At 31.3% G+C, this 25,358-nt stretch overlaps 1 protein-coding gene across 11 annotated transcripts in view; it reads left to right on the forward strand.

The window, feature by feature from the left end:
* The window catches only part of Vinc (vinculin), a 32,904-nt gene extending 10,286 nt beyond the window's left edge, over positions 1-22,618 (forward strand). Inside the window, exons 6-22 of one of the 11 annotated variants that reach the window (XM_074121165.1) lie at positions 875-1,074; positions 2,728-2,916; positions 2,997-3,215; positions 4,701-4,837; positions 6,475-6,605; positions 7,724-8,053; positions 8,178-8,375; positions 9,099-9,190; positions 9,293-9,365; positions 9,741-9,851; positions 11,014-11,064; positions 12,815-12,939; positions 13,033-13,272; positions 13,369-13,459; positions 16,202-16,240; positions 16,769-16,786; positions 20,702-22,618. In XM_074121165.1, the coding sequence (XP_073977266.1) occupies positions 875-1,074; positions 2,728-2,916; positions 2,997-3,215; positions 4,701-4,837; positions 6,475-6,605; positions 7,724-8,053; positions 8,178-8,375; positions 9,099-9,190; positions 9,293-9,365; positions 9,741-9,851; positions 11,014-11,064; positions 12,815-12,939; positions 13,033-13,272; positions 13,369-13,459; positions 16,202-16,240; positions 16,769-16,786; positions 20,702-20,871 (2,414 nt within the window). In that variant the 3' untranslated portion in view covers positions 20,872-22,618. The remainder of the gene's footprint in view (positions 1-874; positions 1,075-2,727; positions 2,917-2,996; positions 3,216-4,700; positions 4,838-6,474; positions 6,606-7,723; positions 8,054-8,177; positions 8,376-9,098; positions 9,191-9,292; positions 9,366-9,740; positions 9,852-11,013; positions 11,065-12,814; positions 12,940-13,032; positions 13,273-13,368; positions 13,460-16,201; positions 16,241-16,768; positions 16,787-20,701) is intronic. The other 10 variants (XM_074121166.1, XM_074121167.1, XM_074121170.1 and 7 more) reach the window with 10 other exon arrangements.
* The last annotated feature ends 2,740 nt before the right edge of the window (positions 22,619-25,358 follow it).

Genomic DNA, 25,358 nt, shown 5'->3' on the forward strand with positions numbered 1-25,358 from the left:
TTGTGGTTCTGGGTTCGATATCCGGTCTTAGGCCTTGGATTTTATTTAATGGTTAATAAAAGAAATTTACAGAAAAGTATGTTTGCAAGTCGCCTGCGTCCACGACACCTAATTGGTAGTTGGACGTTAAGCCCCGCCTGAAAAAATAGGCGATTACTTTACTTTTACTTTTATTCTTTTTTTCATAATTATTTACTATGTAAATTAGATGTTGCCAAATCTAACCTGAGATATAAATGTGAGCTCCATATGTGGTACAGTATGCCGAGTTTATTCTATTGCTTCGCTCAGGGAGTTAGATGCACATATTAAATAACATCTGAAGAAATTCTAAAATCTGACCTTTTTGACCCTCACAACTTGGGTGTTTTAAGGACCACTTCATCCCAGTTCGGGGTTACCAGTTCCTCACGTACAAGCTAGGATCCATAGAATGGAAAGATACCATATCATTTGGGCTGGCATGTTAGGAATAGAGAAGAGCTTTTAGACCAACCCCTGCTAGGTCTTCTAACTTACATATCCGCTTAACCATCCGCTTTGAAGAGATCATCCCATTGAATTATTAAACTTAGCTGCAAGAAGATAGGGAAGAACCCTAACAGGCTCTGGGATAGCGAACATCAAGCCAGTATTCTGCCTGATAATCTTTAGTTCATTTTTCAACATTTTCCCCCATTCTATTTTTAACAAGCAAAAGTATGTTCTCAAAATTTTCAAAATGTTCCGTCATTTTCATCTGTGTGTGGGTGTAAGTGTGTATTTTTATGTGGTAATTTTGCATTAAGATAGAGGGATGGATGGTAATGTTTTCTTCAAATAATTTTATTGCTAAGTTAAATTGTTCAAATAAATAAATTGATATTTTTCTTAGGTGGAAAAGGTGCCGAGGAAGCTGCTGAAAATCGTAATTATTTGACTTCGAGAATGACTGACGAACTGCAGGAAATAATACGTGTACTTCAGTTGACCACATACGATGAAGATGAATGGGATGCTGATAATCTAACAGTTTTGAAAAAGGCGCACAACGCCATACAGAGCAGACTTCGTCCAGCTAAGGATTGGCTTGAAGTAAGTATTCTGTATTGTTTGTCTCAGGAATAAGTTTCCTGCTTCTTATTTCTGAGTGACTCATATTCCAAATTACAGCTTTATTGAAAAATTGTTTTTTGCAAATAGCTAAAGGATTGGTTTTATCATATAGCACAGATCAGAGAGGTTATAGGAGATTTAAAACAAAAACTACCATAGCTTTTTTTACCCTAAAAAGTTCTGTTAATTGATTTCTTGGGCCTTACCACTGAGAGTTGCTGTTAAATATGTTTTACTGGAATAAACCCGATGCACAGATTCTTTAGAAACATAACAATGAAATTTTACTGAAAAGCTAATAGTGGACATAAGAGTAATTATGAAATATGTTTACCGTTAACGATTTTCTTCTAAGCTGAAATTCTAGTCACATCTTTAAACGATTCAAGCTGCTTGTTAGACATGTCAGTTGTGTTTTTGAACACATGAGGTAAACGGTTCGGATTGCAGAGAAAGCTCTTGTAGTCGTATTTCTGTGCACGAATATGTTCTAGCCAATGATCATAAGAGTGCGACAATTTGGTTGTAATAATTCAACTGGAAAGTGTTGAAATCTCAGCTACAATCGGATCTGTATATTCTTTCGAAGGAATCTTCTTTGAAAAAGTTATTATTCTGCAGAGCTGGATAATATCATGGATTTTGATCGACTTAGCTCGGTTGTTTTACTACTTTTAGAAGCAATACTTTACAGTAAGATTATTCATTTTTAAGCCATTTAAAACGCATCTTAGCAACAGACAGGTTTATTCGTATTTAAGAATATTCTCTTAAAATTGAAGCACTTGTTAATTCGAAGCAAGTGAAAATTGTTAATAAAATGCTATTTTAATAAAGTACAACAACCCCTCAGACGGTCAATGACCATGAGTAAGTCATGTAGAATTAAGTATATACTTAATAAACTTTCATTATTGAAAATCAAATGTAACAAAAATGTAAATAAAGACATTATTTTTTTTTTTTTTTTTTTGGCGCATCAACAGCTGAGGTCATTAGCGCCCGGAGCTTTTTCCAGTGCACTGCCGGCCTCCGGACAGTGTTCTCTCGTTACAGACAACACTGTCCATCACCGGACAGTGAGCTGTAAGAAGCTCCTAGGAAGAGAAAATCTAAGGGTCAGCTGCTGGTTTCGAACCCGGGACCTCCGCGTGGGAGTCCAGTATGCTAACCTCATAGCTAATCCCTTCCCTATTATTATTATTATTATTATTACTATTTTATTTCTACATATTTAAAGGAAACAGATAGAGAGTTCGCTAATCTTGCAATAGATTTGTGTCGTTAGGATATTTAGTGACGAGGAGCTTTTTGGTACATAGGATTCTTTGCCATTCTTTTTTGCTAAATCTGGGCGAGTTTACTCTTAAATATACTCGTATATTCAATTCATTTCCTTTGTTATGTACTTACCGGTTTTATAATAAGTGCCATTTCTCAAAATTTCCATTAGTCCGATTTTTTCCAATGCACAAGTTTGAAGGAAATAAGTTAATAATCAATCTCAAGATAATTATTAGTATGGTAATACATTTTTTTCTGCCGCTTACGTTCATTATTTATTTTAACACCATATTGATAGATGATGTGTAAATTAATAAAATCTAACTGACATAAATGTTTTTCTTATAGGATCCTTTGGCTCTAAGAGGAGGTGTTGGCGAAAAAGCTGTTAGACAAATAGTCGAACACTGCCAAGCTGTGGCTGACAGAGCCATGCCAATTGACAGAGATAATATTCTTCGATTATGCTCTGAAATTAGCACCATGACCGAAGCATTGTGCGAACTTAGACAAGATGGAAAGGGAACAACACCACAGGTATAAACTATATTGGTTAATTAGATCAATATTTACTTTGTTAAAAAAAAAAAGAGAAAAATTATTATTATTTATTTTAGGCAGAAAGTGTTGGACGAAGTATTCAAGAAAAGGTTGGCGATTTAGTGCGCACTGTGAGCGCTGCAGTGAACAATATGGAGAGATTGGGAGGCGAACAGATCGCTCATACAGTAGCTGGGCGCTTGGAGCAAGCAACAAGATGGTTACAACATCCTGATCGTGATGACTCCGGCGTTGGTCACAGAGCTATTGCACTCATTGTGGACGAAGGAAAAAAGGTATTAATCTGGGTTACTTTAATTTTATCTTTTTCTCCTTTTTTTGAGTTATAAAATAATAATAATAATTTATAAATAAGACTAATAATAAAAATAAGATTATTTGTGAAGATAATAATTGCTTATAAAAATAAGCGTTATTTAACGTTGCTCTTAGCTTCCTATCTCAAATATTATTTGCAAGCACACTCCTTGACTAGAGTTTCTTTTTCAAAAGCTTTAGTATCAGCATGTTTCATATTCAGTGATAATATTTTTAAATGAAAAAGACCTTAGCTAAGGTGTCCGTGTTATATACATTTATATGCTAAGCTTTAAATGAGCTTCCTGATTGCAATTTTTCGTATATGATTGTTTACGAAAGTATACTTACGCAAATTCTTACCCTGAAGTATACAAGACATACACACGATTCATTTATATATAAATAATACACAAACTCACGCTCGAACGTGAGTACAATGAACTCTATAGTTTTCATTAAAAAATGATAATTTAAAAAATGTTTAAGTAAAATATTTATGTATAATATTTACAATTCCGATACTTCCTCTTGACAATAAGAGAAATAAAAAAAAAAGGAATAAAAGTTATATTGAGAAAGTTATTCCGGATGCCAACAATTAACTTAATTAACAGGAACTTTATAATTTTGAGTTATTCATAATATTTAACCGCTTTTGCATATGTAGAAGTTACCTTACCATTGCATGAACTCGAATAAAAATAAATGCTACATAACGACCCTAGATCACAATAAATTACTCTTTTTTACTGTAGTATGCTTATGTTCTATTTTTAAACACATCATTTTAATTTTTTCCATCACTCTCATCATATACATTTTATCATAAGTTTAAAATTTGTGCCATTTCTCATGACTACGATCATCTGTCAATGTGCTTCCTTTGGATATAGAATGACAAAAAGGTTAGTAACTTGATTTTGGTTCGTTTTTATTTTCACTTGTTATCACACAATCATTATTTTGGTGTATTAATTTATGTCTAAATTACTATCATTTATCAGACAGACGGCTGCTACTTATTTATTTGGACGTCCCCTTAATCGATCCGTTTCTCCTTTTATTAAGAACTTCAGTTATTTCATTTCTGAGAAACATTTCTAATGCATGATACATAGTATTTATGCACTTATTTTACTAAAGTTTACGTTGAGGCCTTCTTTTTTAATGTTTTGAAAATGTCTTAATTGTAACCTTGCTTAATTTTTGGGCAAACCATCAGCCAAGTGTTTTTTTTTTTTTCTATACAATTATTTCTTTTCATCCCTTAATTATTGATAAAATATTTGCTACTAATCCATAATTTAATATTTCAATACAATGTATTGAAGAAAATTTTGTATTATTATATCCATCTACTACAACTAAGGCCTGTTAAAATAAAACTAAAAATTATAATTAAACCATTTCAGTGAGATTCATTTAATTGTTATTTAACTAAAACTTTCACATACAATTAGGTGGCTGAAGGACTCCAAGGAGTTCATAAGGCAGAAATGATCGCTTTATGCGAACAAGTGGATCGACTTTCAAGACAATTGAGTGATTTATGCCGCCGTGGTATGGGCAATTCACCACAATCACAGCAAGTTGCGCGGTAATGATTTTTATTTATCATCCTTTGTACTGCTATCATTCTCAGATTTCCTAAGTGTTGTCTATTTTGTGAAATAATACAGTACATCGTATATGTATTTAACTCTTTCTTGGACCTGAAGGTTCTTGAAATAAATACTAATTTTTTTTATGTTACTGAACGACAAGATTCCTTATTTTTATAGGCTTATTCAAATTTTACCTCATCTTCCGATTTTCGTGTGAATACTACTAGGAATTATTCATCCCCTCTTACCTTACTGTTTTGTTAGGGTATTTTCCTTTGGTTATGAATAAAATTCCGTGAAAACAACAAAATACATGGTAATAAACTTTAAAAAAATATTTATTCTGTCCTTTGTTTATTTTAGAAGGTTCTCATTATTGTTCACTGTCATATTCGAAAAGTCAACATATAAACTCAGCGCAATCGTAACACTGGCAGAATTTATGTTCACGACCACGGCGATCTCAAATAAAGAGAATACAATTGAAAGAGGGGTCATGAGCGGGAAGCGTATATTCTATTTTTTGCGAAAGGATTGAATAAACAACTAATTCTATTCCTGTTGAAAATGGATGACGTGTTAGGTCCGTAGTGCTGGATAATCTATTAGATTTTATCCGTATTTCTTGAAACTCTGACTGATTTCTGAATCCATCTATCATCAGAGGTAGATTAATTAGTTTAGTGTAGAGATTTTTATTGAATTCAAATCAGTGCAATCAATGGAAACGTCGCAAATTTCTTAATGGAACAATCCTATAATTTCATTCTTGAACAGCTTTGCTGGATTTATAAATATGATTTTGCTCTTTACCTACACGTTAGCATAGTGCTACTTATAAAATAGAATCTGTCAGTGTTAGGAGAAAAAACTATTTTATGAGAAATTAAACATTTTATTAAGAAATCAGCATTTTCAGGATATTGTATTTTGTAAATTTATTGCAAAAACAAGTGCAAGGGAAATATATCGTTTGCTTTAAAAATTTCGGGCGTACATTTCCTACCAAATACAAGTTGCAAACTGCTACAGTTTTTGTGGTTTAATAGTTAATTACGACACAGAGGGCAAATTACTGCAATAAAATAAAGTAAAAATACTATTGGATGAAAACGTGCCACAATTAACCCTGGAAAAGTGACCCCAACAATGTGTATCTCCTCAACTTCTAAGCAACGGTAGCAAAGATTCTATGGCAAGAAAATTAGCTCCCACTCAAATTGATAAGAGACTGAGAAGATTGAAAATGCATGTGGATTGTGCTTTATAGACGTAATCAAAAATGTTTTATTTTGAGTCTTTACTGAAGACAAAAATGGTACATTGATTTATTATTATTATTATTATTATTATTATTATTATTTTTTGCGCATCAACAGCTGAGGTTATTAGCGCCCGGAGCTTTTTCCAGTGCACTGCCGGCCTCCGGACAGTGTTCTCTCGTTACAGACAACACTGTCCATCACCGGACAGTGAGCTGTAAGAAGCTCCTAGGAAGAGAAAATCTAAGGGTCAGCTGCTGGATTCGAACCCGGGACCTCCGCGTGGGAGTCCAGTATGCTAACCGCATAGCTAATCCCTTCCCTTATTATTATTATTATTATTATTACTATTATTATTATTGTTTTAGAACATTGTCCGAGAAGCTGCACGAGTTAAAAGAAAGCATCCAAAACGCTGTGGTTAACAGAGTTGTGGAAGATTTTGCTGACATTAACACACCTTTAAAACAATTTACGGACGCAGTGCATGTTCCAGAAGGTAAAACTTATTGGCACACTACTCTAGTAAAGTTCGTAAACTAAACCCAGAATTTACGTAATTAATATTGAATGAAACATTGGACCTTGACACTTTTAAATTTTTCTATTTTAGTTCTTAATTAGTGCTTATCACGTTAGAAATAATTAGCGTCCATAGCTTTCTCAGAGCTCTTCCAGCCACTTGACACTGTTGTTTGTGCCGTAAGCTGTAGGAACTCAAGGAATAGAAAATCTAAGAGCAACCAGCTGTGACTTGAACCACCAGGTTCGTGTATCAGCTTGCGATCCACCTCTCCACTGAACCAATTCCTTCCCTTAATTAGTTTCATGTATAGTTTTGGATGAATAAACCGTATTTGCTTTTGGGTTCTATAAATTTGTTTTTCTTATTTCTTATGTGAATTTATACCACCAGTAACTATTTGAGACTGGCATTTGCTTACTCATCTGAGACTCATTCCATCAAGATCATCATATTTTCTAATTTTAATTTTGTATTAAAAGTTCAGTTTGTGAATTCCTCTAAAATGAAAATACATATACATCTAGCAAAGGTATATGGGTGTTATAAAATGAAAAACTGCTTTTACATTCTGTTTATTTACTTTCGTCAAAGGAAATCCCTTTCTCTTGTCATTATCATGCTTCAGAGGTTGAAAGAATATATTCCTTCCTAAGAATTCTGTTCCTTTAATTTGGCGCAGCTTTTTTCAGAATACCTAGAAACGGCATGGGAAGACAAATTGAATTGGTGCCAGGAAGAGGTAATCTCCAACTTCCCCTTAGATGCCTCCGTTCTGGAACTTTCCCTGGGCGAGTTTTTCATCACCAAAGGGGTTAATGCAAGATAATTGATCTTTATGTCACTTGTAGGGATATCGTAGATCTGTTTAGTACTATACCCCGTAAAACAAACAAACATTAAAAAGAGTTCTTCAAACATATAATGTGATCACATGGTCTGAGTTAAAGATAAATATTTAATATTGATTTCTTTGAAATTTTGTCACATCTCTGGCTCTTTGGAAATTACACTAAGAGCAAGTCGTATATGAATGTCTTGAACTACAATACTTCATAAGATAGTGACTATAATTTAAACTCTTCTGGTTCAAGGAGTTGCTGGCCGAGAAACCAATTTGAATGATCGCGCTGCTTCTTTAGCTGCATGGTCTAAATGTGCTGGAAGAACTGGACGATTAGTGGCTGCTGGAGGCACTGGTGGAAATAGGAAATTATCAGAGGCACTAGTATCCGCTGCCGGCCGTGTGGAATCTCTCACACCACAGCTAGTAAATGCTGGTAGAATTAGACTTGGCTATTCACACTCCAAAGCTGCTGAAGAACATTTTGAGAATTTGCGTAAACAGTACGCTGAAAGTGTATCAAGAATTAGGCATCTTTGTGATGAAGCTACAGATTCAGCTCATTTTTGCAAAATTTCTGGTATTTTTTTTAAAAAAGTTTATTGAAAACTAATAAAATGTTATACATAAGATGCAAAAAGAATTGTGCAGTATATCCATTAAATTTATAAATTCAAAACTAATGAGCGAAATTAATGTTTTAGAGGAACACATGCAACGTCATGCAATCATGTGTGAAGATGCAATAGCAAATGCGGATGCAGAAAAGATGGTAGAACATACAACTGCAATAGCACGTCTTGCTAATAGAGTTCTTCAGGTTGCTAATCAAGAGGCAGAAAATTCTGAAGATCCTTACTTCATAAACAAAGTCAAGGTCGCGGCTGACCGACTTCAAAATTGTAAGTATTGTTTTAAATAATATTATCTTAGAAACATTTACATCTTTTGAAATCTTACCTCCGTGATTTCCTGACGATGGGGACATACCTCTTCGAATTAGGGAACTCCGTAAAGTGTCTTAGTTATTGGCAATATTTTCTTCTTTTTAAACACTCAATTATTTGGAACTAAAATAAGTTATTTTTACTTTTGTTTTAGCATGTTTACCTTACCTATTTTGATTACCAGCTTTTCAAAGTTTTAAAAATTCTGTTGGAAAACATTTATAACTTATAAAAGAATAAAAAGTATCTAAAAGAATTTTGAATTAAAATCCCAAGATTCATTAAAAATATATTTATATTAACTATGTCCGCAATGGGTGTGATCAAAGATAAACACTGGCAGATAAAGACATTGGCTTTAGAATACTTCCTTCGAAACTTATAGAAAACGAAATACGCATTAACATTATTTTAATAAACGGTGTAAATATTTATTTAATAGCAAAAAAAACATCACTTACGCACTATAGATGCACTACCTCTTGTTGATAATTGAATCATTGCCTTCAATTCTTTGAATATTTTACTTTAAATTGGTTAACAAAACATTCTTTAAATGAAATGTATTCAGTTGCCTGAATGAAATATTAATAATTTATTTTAATAAAAATTGTAATTGTGTGTTGAATGTTAAAATTGCTACATAAATTATATTTGTTCTTATCTTTAATTGTAAAGGTGTAACAAGAATGGTACAACAAGCAAAAGCTGTAGCAGTTAATCCTTTGGATCATGCAGCAGTATCTCATTGGAGAGAAGCGAATCGAGCTGTGAGTATTTTTTAATTATTATTATTTAATAAAGTATTATCTGTGATGTAGATGAAGTTTAAATTAAGAGCTAATCAATTACATTATTCGTTGTTCTTTTAGTTACTTAGTTCTGTTGGTGAAGTTAAACATGCTCTGACTGTAATGCCAGACATGAACAACTTACGAATTAATGGTAAGTCATCTTTATTGTCACCTCCTATTATGATAATGTATTGTCAGTGTTTTTTATTTTCTGTAAATATGTAAATATTTAACTGGAGTCAATAATATATGTTTTTGAGGGGCTGCTAATTGTGTAGTTAAATTTTTGTAATTGTCATTAACATCTTCCAAGTTAACAATAGCATATCATTGATCTTTTATCTTCTTATTTTAGGGATAACAACAGAGAAAGATGGAAAAATTCTATTGAAAACTCATAATTTTCGAAGTTACGATATTGTAAAAATGGGGTTATACTTTTAATTTTTCATATTAAAAGATTTGTTTTTTTGAATAAATCAAACGAAAATTCCTTCGAGTTAGGGGTTAGCGTAATATGTTTTAGACTCTGTAGCAGATCATCTACATGGGTCACCTTTAGATGAGTCAAGTTTAATTCCCGAATATGAGATCGAGAACCAGCCGTATGAAGCTTTTGCTTACGCTTATGATGAAGGTATTGCTTATTAACTTTACACGCACATTAAAAGCAGCTTACAAAATCTTTTTATGTATTTTTTAATTTATTTTATTATTTTGTTTTGTTATTGTATATCGGAAGTAGAATTTGGTTGACTGCGAGAAAGCGTTATTTGCCTTTCTTAATGTTTGAATGATTGGTAGAGTGGAGAGGATAAAACTTATGTTAGTCGAGCAGAATTTTCGTTCATGTACTAATAACCTGTAGGCTTTATGCATGCAAAAATAATTATTAACATTTGTGGTTTTTAAGATTTAGTAATGAAAGCTTTTGAGATTTTTTAAAGTAAACATTTATTAATTTTCAAAGTTATACTACTTATACAACTTCTCCATTTACTTGAAAAACCATCTCTAATTTCTTGCCTAGTTGTCGGTTATAGTCAGTTTGCAATACACCGTTAAATTTTTAGAGCCAATTAATTAGCACTGTTTTTTAACTTTACACTTCATAATTCTAATTTTCCAATTCGTTCTAAAAGTTCTTTTATTAATTTTGTTTGAATCCTTTTTCTGAAAATGATCTCTTCTTCAGATTTTTTTTTTTTACTTCTTTCCAAAATTGTTAAATTCTTCGAAACACTTTTTTAAAAAGTGAGGGCACAGGTTGTTTGTAAGTTTTTTATTTTTATTCCAATTCCTGTTTAGTCCAATCTATTCCAATCAGAGAATGCTGTACTATAGTAATATAATTCTGTTCCTCCAGTTGAGGAAATTCTCCATTTCCAGGTTTGGCTTCAGATTCTAGCGCCACAATTTATTTACAAATCTTAAATACCTATTTATTGAAATTGAGATTATTGGTTATGTTCTCAGTTAGAAATATTTCCTTGTTCTTGCCCCAGATAGAAAGAAATTAATTCAGATTCGAAAATGTACCTTATTTTCTGGTTAGAAAGGGTAAAATTTAAATAATGTGAATTACAATTAAGATACATTTTACCTCTGAGCTAATAGAATCATTTAAAACACCTCAAGATCCTTTCTAACTCTGACTTTTTCAGATACGCTATAGTTGACTCTATTCTCGGACGTTTTTGTCTACAATACTTCCTCATGTCTGTATATAAATAAAAATAGGATTGCAAAAGAGAGCTAATATGGTGATGGGCCTGTAGTTAATAACACATTTTTTTCAGAACCTGTTTATCAACCTCCAGTGCATAAGCCAACATATTACGCTGAACCAGGTAGCATATAATTTTTTTTTAGAGTGAATTCCTAACAGTTTTGTTGATAAATTTTCGTTTGTATTCATCATATTGTGGATGCATCTATTGGTTAAAAAAAATAATAATAGTTTTGTTTCATTTGATTGATTTTGCAAATTTCTGGTTATCGATTCAGCTAACTATTTCCTAATGTATTCTGTGTGGAAATTGTAGATTGTTTAAAATGCTTGAATATTTATAATTCTATCTATAGTACACCTATAGTATACTTAATAAAAGTTTGTTGAAATTGCACTTAAATAACAACACATCTAAACTAATGTTTTTATCATTCTATTGAAATTCTTTTTAATAGGAATATTTATCGTACGAAACTGGTAAAATAGGCCTAAGGAATTCTCTTGTCCCTATTTTAGTATGTAATCCCTCACCTGATTATTACAACGTTTACAGTCAGCTGTATTCGAAAGACTTTGATGGCGAAATTCTACTTTAGTAGTTTCTTTTTTCAAAACAGAATGTGATATGCCAAGTACGAATTAAATAAATTAATAATCTCTTATTGTTCAAAACTAAATAAATATTCATTGGATTTCATCATTAACTCTTCACTTCAATACTCTTCACATAACACACTGTAAAGGCCTTCTTTGCAGAGAAAGATCATAAATGCCCGCGGTGACCTGCTGGGCAATGAGAGTTGCTTTGATACGTTTATTCCTTTAATTTGTTAAGGGCATCCACTCGGTAACTGCGGATGACTGCACTCACTCCGGGAAATTCTTAAAAGTTAAAATTATAAAATTTTGAGCCTGATCAATACGCTACACATTACTTGGACAATCTAAACCATTTCTGGTTTAATCGCTCCACTTTTCAGCCAGTTAGGAATAATTAGTCCTGTAGGCGCTAATGACCTCAGCAGTCGATGCGCAAAAAAAAAAAAAAAAATTAGTCCTGTAATATAATAATTTAGTTAAGCTTCTTGATCATTTTGATGTCACAAAATTGACAATATTCTTTATACTTTTTGTAATCTCTTAAAATTGATTTTGAAATACTTAATTTAATCTAATTATTATCATTTTGTACATAAGCTTTATTTTTTTTTATTTAATTTGCCATTATAATTAATATTAATAATTAATATGTTAAAATTGTCGTATATTCTTTTATGTTTTGAGGCTTGCATACTTTATAGTATTGCTTTTTTTGTAATTAATTTTTTTCCAATTTTAGAACTTTTTAAATTATTTTGTTGCAAATCTGTATCAATTTTTATTTCAGTCCTTTTTGGGTTACGTTGAAGTCCGCAATTCGCGCAGTTTTTTTGATAGCAACTCCTGTGTACGTACTTGGATTAAAAAAGTCAAAGTACTACAAAAGTCTGTTCAGCTTACAGCACCAGTTTCATAAGAGGCCAATTGAATTTTTGTTTCATTTTTTGGTTCCAGTCATTCGTGTTATTTTTTACTTTTTAAATATAGAATTTCAGCACTCGTAGTTTTTTTATGTATTGAATGAAGAATTTAATTTTTATTTTTAAAAACGTTTTTTTTTTATAAAAGATTTATTTCATTTTATATTAAAGTAAATGTGAGAACCTAAATGCTATATTCCCATAAAGCATCCATGACTATGCCTTCTTGTTAATTTTGAACATTGGAACAGTGGTTGATTCCTAATTCCTAAATAATAATAACAATAATTTGCTAACAAAAAAGTGTATTAAATATTAATGTTCCTAATAAAAAAGTTATTTTACTAGAAGTAGCACCGCCAAGACCACCGCTTCCAGGTGGTGAACTTCCTCCTCCTAGACCCCCACCCCCTGAGACAGACGATGAAGACGACATGTTCATGCAAGCGCCTCAACCTAATCAGCCTATAATGGTAACTTAAAATTAATTAATACATTATGCTCAAAAATAAGCTTATCAAAATTAATTAATTGTTTTATAAATAATGAGATAAACTTTCGGTTAGATGGCTGCCCATGGATTACATGAGGAAGTTCGTCAATGGTCATCAAAGGATAACGATATTATTGCTGCAGCCAAGCGAATGGCATTGCTTATGGGTCGTCTTTCACAATTAGTCAGAGGAGAAGGTGGTACAAAAAGAGATTTAATAGCTTGTGCCAAAGAAATTGCGCAGTCTTCAGAAGAAGTTACTCGTCTCGCAAAAGAATTGGCTAGAGAGTGTACAGATAAAAGGATGAGAACGGTAATTATCTTTGATGCTAACGAAATTTCATTTATTTGTTTAGAAATTAGAAAAATTTATACACAATGTTAAAAAAAATAAATAAATGTATTTCAGAGTTTGCTTCAAGTATGTGAAAGAATACCTACCATTGGCACACAGTTAAAGATACTTTCGACAGTAAAAGCAACGATGCTGGGTGCCCAAGGTTAGTTTTATAATTGTTTTTACTGCTTTTACATAGTAATAAATTTCTAAATGAGTCAATTTAATTGGAGATTACACTCCAAAAATAACGTTCATGACGAATTTATTTAGCTAATGGCTTTCGAAGTCAGAGCACTGCATTTCTCAAAAATCTTATTGGTTGCCACAAGATGGCTGAATTATGTTGAAAATACTCCTGTACAATTGAATGATTTTTGCACGCTAACTGAACTACACCGCTGTTACTTAGTTATTATTAAACACTCCAGAAGTTGTTTCTACTTTTTTTTTAATACTCTCATTACGGCACAACATATAAACATAAATATTTATATTTTTTTATGCATAATTATACCTAAGACTTTTAAACTGATTAGCAAGTTAATGCCAGAGCTAGAGCTTCATGTCTATTTGAATAAGAGAACAGTTGAATAGCCTTTTTATGCTACTTTTTCATATCAGGGATATCGAAGGGTTTTTTAAAGCTGTTTATGGTTTTTTCGGAATCTTTAAGGAACTGATGAATTAATATTAATTATTTAGATCGAATAAACAAAAAAATACAAATTTAATTTCTGATACTATTTTACTATATAAATGTAACTAAAATAACTTATGTTACACATAAGTTTCATAATTTGAGTAACAACATTTATGCCTTTTATTTCCCCTGGAATGACTAAGTGTATTAAATGTAATCATACACAGATGATCAAGCTCTATAATAGCCGAGCGATAACAGGCGCGACCGCCTAGATGTAATTCCCGAATTGTGTTATAAGAAATTTATAGTCAAATATAATGCTATCCTCCTCCGTCCACAACACTTGATGGGTTGTTGGCCAAAAAGCCTGCCTGAAAAAGTAGGCATAACTCTTTGTTTTAGAGGTGAAATTTTAAATGTATTTCCAGTTTTTCAACATTAGTAATATAAAAATAAAAACCAACTTGCATGTTTTTTTCCGTTTTTTGCAACTAACAGTTCTTTGTATTTATGGGCTAACTTGTTTTAAAGTCGTAAGTTGCATGTAATCACAAACTATTCCACGAATAAGTTAGTTTTTTTAATGTCAAATTCAGTGTAGAAGTTTGATTCCCAGATGTAGTTGTTCGTAATCTTTTGATATTTAGGATAACCTTCACCCTTCCCTTGAACATTTTAAATGAAATAAAAGTTGACCAGTGTCAACCTTTATACATAACTTTCCTACCGGACAGTTTAATTTTGTTCTTACCATATCTTTATTCTTTAATTCTAAAAAGGATGTTGCCATTTCATTATAGCAGATTTTGCATTTCTTTTAACCAGTCACAAGGCATAGAGTGCTTCCTAATTAAGTACATTCTAGTAACCAGTTCTATTTTGATAGATTCTCTTCCTCATTATCTTTATTTTCGAAAGCTACTCATTTCTCCAATAGCCTATTTCGCCTACTTTTTAATTTTGTGCGTGATTTTGTATGGAACTGCTTTCACAGATTTCCGAATGTATATTTCGTCCACTTTCTTTGTGTTCCAGATGTTTTTATCACAGACGTCTTCTAATAAGCATTGATCCTCAAATATGTAAATTCAATGAACATTATAGCGCAATCCTATGTTGTTCGAACAACAACATTAGATGTTATAAGAATATCTCTGTTCTTGATGCGGATTTTTCACTCTTCTTTGCCTTTAACCTTTAGGTACAATCGATGATCTCAGACGATTTAATCTTCACTGCGCTAAGGGAGGGCATTCAACGTTTTTCACTTGTAGGAACCGTTCGAGCTCAAAGTTTCCTTGAAGGAACCTCAAGTAGCAGATAAAGTAGTTTATAAAAGCTTTTTTCTTCTCAAATTTTCAAAATTTATCCTTGTATCTTTATTTATTCTTAATACAAACATCTTTATAAGACATTGAATAGTGAGGTATCGAATCAGGTTTTATTTTATTTATTTTCTAGAATACAATTTATTATTAATTAACCAAAGGAATAATATTTTAAATTATAATTAATGAATAAAAAGAAAATTCTTTCAATGACTTGGCCGTGCTTGTTTTTTGTCGCAAAGCATTTTTACATCGAGAATAATTGTTGAAATCTGCAACCTAATGTCATTTTCAGCATCCAGTCTTTTTCTGTATTCTGTTTTTGTAGCAGGCTACAAAGAGAAAGATTTTTCGCATATATATGTTGATAACAAATAACATTAGATGTTTCACAGCTCTTTTGGCAATTTCAGGATATTTCTTTCTAAAGTCTAAAAAAATTTGTCTGATTTTGTGTGTGTGTACATAACAAAATTGCTTTGGAATTCAAGAGTAAACATTTTGACTATTTAGGGAATTCTATAAAAAGTTCATGGGCGGAAAGAATCTGTGCCACCTGTTGTTACAGTCTTAGATAACTGTAAACCACATACTATTTAATGCGTTTTTTTTTTAATGATTGGTTTTAAGATAATTTGTAAATTAAAATTACTGAAATTTTTTTAGTTTTTAGAACAGAATTTGTTTGTTTGTTTTTTTTTTTCTAAATTAATTCACCAAAGCTTGATCTGTAAAGCGCAACAAGTGTAAATAATTTATATTCAACGTTCTATCAGGAATTTAGTCAAATGAGGAACAGTTCATGCACTGTTGCCACAATCAAATAATATGTAATATTATAATTAAAGCAGAGTTAATCAATTTATTTGTATGTTTTATACACAAGGCTGTAAAATATTTTGCTTTACTGTAAATATAATGTAACTTGCAGAAATTCTTCCAAGGCGTGAGTTGGCAGAACTCGAAGGCGGTAAATCACAGATCATTTTTTTTTTAATTTAACTTTTCAGTAAACCTATAGATAACTCATTGTGCATGATATGAATTTTATAGTATTCCATGAAGAGATTAGTAGAGACTTATTCATTTTGTTACTGTCACATTTAAAACAAAAATCAGAAAAGCATGCTAATTTTTTTTTTGTTTTAATCAATTCTATAATGTCATGCACAAATATTATATAGGTACTATATATAAAATATTAAATATATATACGACTCAAAGTTGCATGATTGCGGAATGCGTGTAGAGTCATTTAAGGTAATCCGTAAAAATACTGTAGAATGCCACCAAAGTTTTAAAAGCATGGTTGACCATTTTATCCTCAGATATTCGTTCACTATTGTATGTTATTATTCGAATTTGGAGTGCATACACTATTTCTTCTTACCATACCTCCTGTTGAAAAAAATATGAGACAGACAACATACTTCTATTTTTAGCATATCATTAATAATAATAATTTTGCACTATATATTTTTGCTGCCTTGCCTACAAGATATGATGATTGGATCGAGTAAGTTTTGAATTTTTTGTTAAATAGTATTGTTAGCATGTTTATTTTTTTCTAAGGTATTATAGTTTTATGTTTATCAAAATTTAATTTGCAATTATTTCATTTACCGTTTAGTAGGAAATATACAGGGTGTTCATTTTAAGACGGCTCAAATGCATTTCATGCTTAAACGGTTAATCTGCGCAAAAAATGGTAGAGGAAAAATTTGTTGCCCGTCACCTCTAGTTTCAGAATATGTGACTTGATTTTAGATTCCTGCCCGCATACGCGGCTGACGCGCGGCCAAAAGTGAGGGTTTGCAGTTGACCCCCATGTTCATATACACAGTTTTAAAGAGTATAAAAAGTAATGAAAGAAACCGGAAACCGCAATTCGATATTTTTAAAATTAAAGGTGCTAGGCCATTTCAAATTCTGGTATTTTTAATCATATTTAATTTTTTTTAACTTGTTATCAAAGAGAAAGAAGAGCACGCGATAGGTCATTTTTATGTATTTTTTCATCCCCTTTCTACTAAAAATATTGCCAAGGCAGTAAAGCTAGTATTTTTTTTAATATCGGGAAATAAGACGTTTTCCGAGTGATTTTTCTAAGAAAAATCAAATGTTAAGAGCTTTAGATGTTCTCAAACATACTCAAAATGGCTAAAAAATAATTTTATATTTGTTACAAACAAGAAGGTTAAATAATTATTTGGTAATTTTGGGAGAATTGTGTTTAATTACCAAAAAAATTGGAAACCTCATGCCACATATTTAAGTGATCAATATCTTTCATGTAAAGGATCAATCTTATTCCTTAATTTATCAAATAATGCACTTTTGCAGCATAAACTGTGTCTTGTAAGGTGCCACCTCAGACTCGCAAGCCAGGTTAGCCAGTAGGTTATCAACTGCTCTCTGTATCTGAGGAGGCACCTTTGAAGGCACAGCACATGCTTCACAAGTTGAGTAAAGTGCTTTATTTGGTAAATTAAGGAATAAGTTTGATCTTTTACATGAAAGATATTGATCACTTAAATATGTGGCATGAGGATTCCAAATTTTTTGGTAATTAAACGCAAAACTCCCAAAATTACCAAATAATTATTAAACCTTCTTGTTTGTAGCAGATGTAAAATTCATTTTTAGCCATTTTGGGTATGTTTGAGAACATCTAAAGCTCTTAACATTTGATTTTTCTTAGAAAAATCACTCGGAAAACGACTTATTTCCCGAAATTAAGAAAAATACTAGCTTTACTGCCGTGGCAATATTTTCAGAAGAAAGGGGATGAAAAATACATAAAAATGATCTATCGCGTGCTCTTCTTTCTCTTTGATAACAAGTTAAAAAAATTTAAATATGATTAAAAATACCAGATTTTGAAATGGCCTAGTACCTTTAATTTTGAAAATATCGAATTGCGGTATCCGGTTTCTTTCATTACTTTTTATATTCTTTAAAACTGTGTATATGAAAATGGGGGTCAACTGCGAACCCTCACTTTTGGTCGTGCGTCAGCCGCGTATGCGGGAAGGAATCTAAAATCAAGTCACATATTCGGAAACTAGAGGTGACGGACAACAAATTTTTCCTCTACCATTTTTCGCTCAGAACAACCGTTTAATCATGAAATGCATTTGAGCCGTCTTAAAATGAACACCCGTATATATATTTTTTCGAGTCCACATATTTTCTATTTACCACATTTGTTTTTAAATTCCCAAAATTTATTTGAACAAATATAACATTAATATTAAAAACTGAAGAACGGCCATGGTCATATCTACTTCCAGAAACGTTAGATTTGTAAAAGTTAAAAATATCTGGGATTTAACAATAAAGACATGCCTCTAAAGTCCAGCAGACCGATTGGTTTTGAGGATACTTTCTTAAGTCAAATTTATACGAGCAGTAATTACCTGAATGATACAAGTCAAACCTTTTTTTCGACTATTAGTTCTTTAAGAGCCATTATTACCTCTTTCCTTTTTTACGTTTCGTTTTTAGAACCGACTTGGTATCTCATAATAATCAATCAATATCTCTTTTCTCGCTCAGTAATGTCAAAGATGCTCTTTTCTATTTCTTTCAGTTATCATTATCTAGGCCGAAGAATGTCAATAACCTTGAAACCCCGTCACAGAAGGCTGGAAGATTGGCCTGTTGAAAATTGCCTGTAATCCGTAATCGCTATAGAAATGGATCTGCTTCTTGCTTTAATTTCCTTTTATCAATACGGTCCAGCTCTCAATTGAATGTTGAAAGGGAAAAAGTGATTCCCTTTGAGTTGAAATGCGCAACATGTTGCGAAATATACGTTCAGTTTGTTGTTGACTTTAACCAACTTTAAAAGAAAGGTTTGTAAACAACAAGAACGAAACTTGATTCTTGGAATGGTCCCTAAATCCACATAGATTTTTATCCAGGTTGAAAGTCTTTCCCTTTGATGTGCTTTAATTTTTTTTTGGCAATAAAACTCTCTGTCTCTTGTTCTATCCTGCTCGGGCCATCAAATAATAAAACTTTTCTAATCCCTTCAGGATTTTTTCCCCTCAAAACTCTTATATCATCAAACAATCTCCTTCTCCACATGAGAACGCAGTCATTTTATACACATATATATTTTATATTTATATGTATAAATTACAGGACAAAATTTTAGGTAAAATGAAAGGATGGAACTCTAATTTGTCGGATTCTGTTATTGAATGATCCAAAGATTCAGTGACTGTTCCATTCAGTGTTTCCAAGTTTTCAAAAATCATCTATTTTGAGAAAAATGCTGTTCGAAAATTTAGTGAAAAGAAAAAATAGTTGTTTATAAAATAATGGATTCTTTATTCCTTTTTTTTTTATTGTAAATTTCTCTGAAATTATAAAAAAAAAACAACAAAACAAATATTTTCATACATTAAACTATACACTTAATGTAATTCTTCGCAAACTTAAACTGAAAATTAAATGTTGTTAATATTTTGTTGGATCCCCGTAATTACTTGGTTGAGACCTTCTTGGCATCGGAGATACTAACGTTTCCCTGTAATCTCTTTGGATTGCTTCCCACTCTTTTTTTAGTTTCTACTTTAAGACCGGAACGCTGGTGATTTGGAAATTTTTCATATTTCTTTCCAATGGGGTTAAGATTCGGAGATTGGAGAGAAGCATCATCAATTCATTTCGTTTGGGAAATTATGAAGTGTATACCAGCACACCTTATATTTCGGAACGATCTCCAGATAACATTTTAAGTTTTCCCGAAATATCCTTTTTGGGCCATATATCCTTTTGATCTTTTGGTAAAGAAGTTTTTAGGTTAATGGATTGTAGAATGCAAAGGATGAAACGGCACATTCGAGGTTTACTGATTTTTTTGTCCAATATTCAATGTTTATTTTTAAAATTTTGAGAAACGCATTTTTACAAATAGGTTTATCTTTATTTGGATGCATGTGTAATGCAATTAACAAAATATTTTTGTCATTTTTTACTTATTGTATTCCTACTCCTTTATTAGGTTATTTCAATAAAGTTTGTTTGTGTTGAAAACTATACTTATAAAAATATTTACAAAACATGTTCCATATGACAATTTTTTGAGCTAAAACTGAGTTTTTTCTTTTATTTTCAGTTTAAATTTAAGTAAGTATAAATTTTCTTCCTCGAGAATGTTTACATTTTAAAAGAAGAAGAAAAAACAAAAACATTTGCTTCACTTAATTTATTTCCAAATTATTATTTATTATATAATAATACTAGGGTGTGTGATAACTTTTGTGAGACACTTATATAACCAATAGAATATAAAAATGTGATTTTTTTAAAATAATAAATAACTTCTAGATGCTTAAAATAACACTCCCCAGGTTTAATAAACCAGATGTATTAATTTTCCTTTTTATTTAGCTTACATTGTTAAATGTTATGTTGCCAGGTACCGAGGAGGATCAAGAAGCGACTGATATGTTGGTGGGAAATGCCCAGAACTTAATGCAGTCTGTAAAAGAAACTGTAAGAGCTGCCGAAGCAGCTTCAATTAAAATCAGGACAGACGCTGGAATTAGACTGCGTTGGGTGCGCAGACAACCATGGTACAGTTACTAAGAACATACAATGATATTGCTACTTTGTCTTCTAAAAAAAGTCGCTGATTACAATAAAGATTTTAGAACAACGATTTTGTGAATCCCTTACACTATCAGAGGGAACAAATAGTAAAATACGAGTCTCGGACAATCTCTATAGAGTCATAATTGGTGAATCATTTGAGTTTCAGGGTCTAGTGATAAATTATATTATAATTGCCCTTTAATATTTTTTTTTTTTAAATTTGCGATCTTAGTAATCCTTTCTCATTATCTAACCAAACCGCAAATGATGCCAGTTTATTTTAGAATTGGGAATAATGAAAATATACCTTTCAAAAAATAATAATTAAGATGATTCGCGACAAAATAAGTTAAAGATGCAACGTATGGGAGACTTGAAAGTTTCATTTTGAATCATGTCCTTTTTTTTTTATTCAACTTTTCCAGGCTGTAAGTTTTTTAACAGGACGTCGAAATTTTAGTCTTTTATGTCTTCCATTTAAGAATAAATAAAGATTATTTACTATTACCTCAATACCAATAAACTTTGTTTTTAAGGAAATTGAAACTACAAGTCTCAGAAAGGAGAGTTAATATTCTAACAATTTGCCTTGCATAGCTGTCTAGAGCTTAAAGATAACATTTTGGGATACTAATGTACTAATAAAAGTTTATCTAGGAAACTACGGATTTATAAAACTATTTTCAAAATGCTCATATGAACGGTGCTACTAATTGGGTGCAATTAAAAACCAAGTCTGGAACAGTGTGATAAAAAATGTTATTAATAGATTGCAACTGTTGTAACACTAGAATCAATTCAATATACTTGAAATCTTCCTAAATTTTAGCGGTAATTGTAAAACAAAATCAACTGCCTCTTAATTCCTAATCAGAAGTAATTAAAATTTAGGATGCTAAGTCTTGGCTTTTTTTCTTGTTTAGGAAAGATATTTATTTAGTAGTGGAATATATTTTTGTTGTTAAATTTTGTTGTTTGGTTGTTAAAATTGTATTGTTTTTATTAGTAGAAACTTGAAATATAGTATTTTTAATATTTGAACATGTTTAATATTTTATGATTGTTTCGTTTTTAAATAAAAATATACTATCACTATATTTAAACTAAGCCTTTTAACATTTATCAATATCCATAAAAAATAAATCTTATGAATATCTGCTCACATGTTTCCAATTTGTGGATGTGCCTATCTTTCTTTAGCCTTCGAAATTTATTTTTAGACCATGGAATATAAATTACCCATGCAATCGATAATAGATAATTTTTAGAATTGTTCTAGTAATTTTCGCATTTTGCGGCACAATCATTTTCATAATGAAGTAGTATACAGAATAACTTTTATATTAGATATATATTATAAACTGCATTTATAGTTGGAGGATTTTTTGTTTTCTCCAAACTACTTAGAGATTTTTTAAGATCTAATTGTTTCTTTTTAATTGTGCCAAATTTTCATTTTAAAATAAAAACTAATTAATGTTTATGAATTGTATACAACGAAGCTAATATTATTTCTAAGACGATATTTTATGGGTTCATTGTGCAATTGTTAAGTGTACACAAAAATCTAGTTAATGCCACGACTAATTTCATAATTTCCTTAATTGTATATTTAAAATCTGCAATTCTTCTCGAATTTTGTTAAAACAATTAACAATTCTATATTAAAATGCATCTAATTTAATAAATTTATGTAGTGTAAATGTTATAACAATAAAGTATTATTTGGTCTAATATTTTATTTAAGTTGATTGCTATGTTTCTTGATAATATTGTATCATCTTATTTTTGTAAATTTCCTTCTTGAAACTCTTTAATCTGGGCACCATGATAAACCACAGAATGTGTAACACTTACAAATACCTGGAGTTTGATGTGTGGTAGGACATTTTTATTCAAAATAAATTTGTGCTACTCTATTTAGCCCAAATTCAGTTACACGGATTCACTTATAGGTGGTATAGAATAGATTGGCGAGGATTTGAGATGCCTCATATAGGTATATGCAGCTAGCTAGCGGTTCACCATCTTGATTCTTTGAGCGCCAAAGGTACTATTTCTCTGGTTATGCCAACCACCCACAGTTGCAGAAGATCTAAGTATTTATTTTAAAGTTATCAAAAGAGCAATATATGTTCAGGCCGTCCTCCGATAGCTCCAAGCGAACTAAGAAAAAATGTATTTATTCCTATTGCAGAGAAACCTCATCTAGATCCAGACTGAAATTCGTAGATTTTGGGTTTCATTAAGTTTCTAATAGACTAAGCAGCATAGAAGTAGATATTTTTGCTATGGTGTTAAGGCAACAAATACCGCTATAACATATATATAACCGCTATAAGGCAAACGTAGTTTAATATTCTTCCTGGAAAAGCAGGAAAATCAGAGATTTTACTAAAGACGGGGAAAAGTCGCCTATTTTATAAATGTTATTAAACTAATAACACCTGCCAAGGATGGAGGACAGTAAATTCATAGCCCCCGCGAACCGTATGCCCCAGATAACACAGCATTTTTGGTTAGAAGTGGTTAGTAAGTTCATCCATGGAAAAAAATCCAGATTAGCTGAGTATCTCCTATAGGTTTGTATTTCCTACAGACCAAGATTCTATAAATTCCACAAGGCGCTTCATAAACATCGTTCCATCGCCTGTCACCAAATAAATCAGAAATATGAAAATAATTTCTAATTCGCAAACCAGTAACTGAGAATTCCATTGAATAAAAAGTATAGATGATATTATTAGAACGCCTCTCTTTATACTTTATTGCCACTCGCGCGAATATAATCATAACACCTGGCAGTTGGTTTTCATACTAACCTGATTTCTGAAAAATACAAAAATGTCTTCTATAACAAAATTTTCGATTAAAATAAAAATATAAATCTTTTATTAATGAAAAAAGGAGAATAATTTTCAATTTTGTATTTCAAACAAAATAATATAACGAACTTCACGCGGTAGAAATTTGACAGGGGTTTGTCGGCTAAAATCTGGAAAAGCAATTTATAGATTAGCATTAAAAATGGATCTGACATTTCAAGCCACAACAAAACCAGAAGGCATTAAGTTTTTCGGAGCGATCTTCAACTAACATAGTCCACATTAATTGGACCAAGTTAATTAAGAGCTTTTCATAGGTAAATAATTTGGTCGGATCTTGTCTCTGACTAGTATTATTTAATCTTTCTTCTTATTATTAAAGAATTTCTCTCTTAAATAGAAGAAATTTTATTCGTTCTTTCTTAAAGACTCAGGAAGACCCTGGTGAATGACAAATCCGTCCCCCTGAAGATTTTCGTAACAGTGAAAACTTTATTTCTATCTGGTTCGTTCTTTGGAACGGCTGAGTCGATTAAACTTTCAGGAGATCACGTCAAAATCACATTTCCATGAAAATCTTCATTTTCATGAAAATTTTCATGTCGTGAAAGTAATCACGAGAAGAGGAATAATTCAAACCTTTAAATATTAAATTAATTATGATAGATGATAGTTCTAATTCCTCTATTCTTACTTCAGCATAATTATAAAATGGTTTTAAAGGAATAATTTCCGCCTTCAGAGAAGTGTATGTAGTTGTTTTAATGCAAATATATATATTTTTTTTAACAATACTATTTCTTCCCTAGACAGTTTCGCCATTAAACTGACTGGACATCACTTCCTTCATCGTAACAACTACATCAACAACTCCGTGATGACGGATGAAAATATGAAACCAATGAGGGATACAAAAAACGAGTGAGCTACGACAGATGAAGTCAGCGATATTATCCAGCGAAAAAATCTATTTGATCCTTTCCTTCTTGGGAGATTCAGTAAATAAGTAAAAGCAATTATTAAATAAAACATTTCAAATTCTTTAGTATAAGTCAGAAGGATTAAATAAGGTTATTTACATAACTACATATTGTAAAATTAAATCTTTTTTGAAATAAGCTCAAAAACAAAATAAATCGTCTGAACTTGATAATTTTACAAAAAAAAATGTACATATGTATATTCTTGAACGGTACTGTACAAAGTTTTCATACAAACAAATGCGCCATAAATAAAACAAAATCATAGTGAACAATTGAATTATTTCATCAAGTACAATTTGTAATTCTTTTCAGTTTTCTTTAACAGCATGTGCAAAGCTCTAAGTGAACTGGATCTTATTTCACTACTATATAATAATACCAAGTGGCTTTCAAACTGAAACTTTTTTTTGAATTGAAAGTTGGCAATAATTCTTCGTAGTGAAAGTAATTCACTAAGAGAAATTATTACTTAAGGAATCAAGAGATCAAATGCAAACCAACCAATTTTTGGTTAGGTCAGCAGTACTGGATATCGCTGATTTTATCCGCCTAGCACGCCGCATGATTATTGAATCCTGACCGTTTCGAACTAACATTCGCAGCTAACAAAAGCACCTACGTACTTCACACCTACACCAAGAGGTATCTGAGATATATAGTACAAATATTAAAG

This window comes from Rhodnius prolixus, unplaced genomic scaffold, assembly GCF_049639745.1.
Source record: "Rhodnius prolixus isolate KJV_2025 unplaced genomic scaffold, Rpr scaffold_2, whole genome shotgun sequence".
NCBI lineage: Eukaryota > Metazoa > Arthropoda > Insecta > Hemiptera > Reduviidae > Rhodnius > Rhodnius prolixus.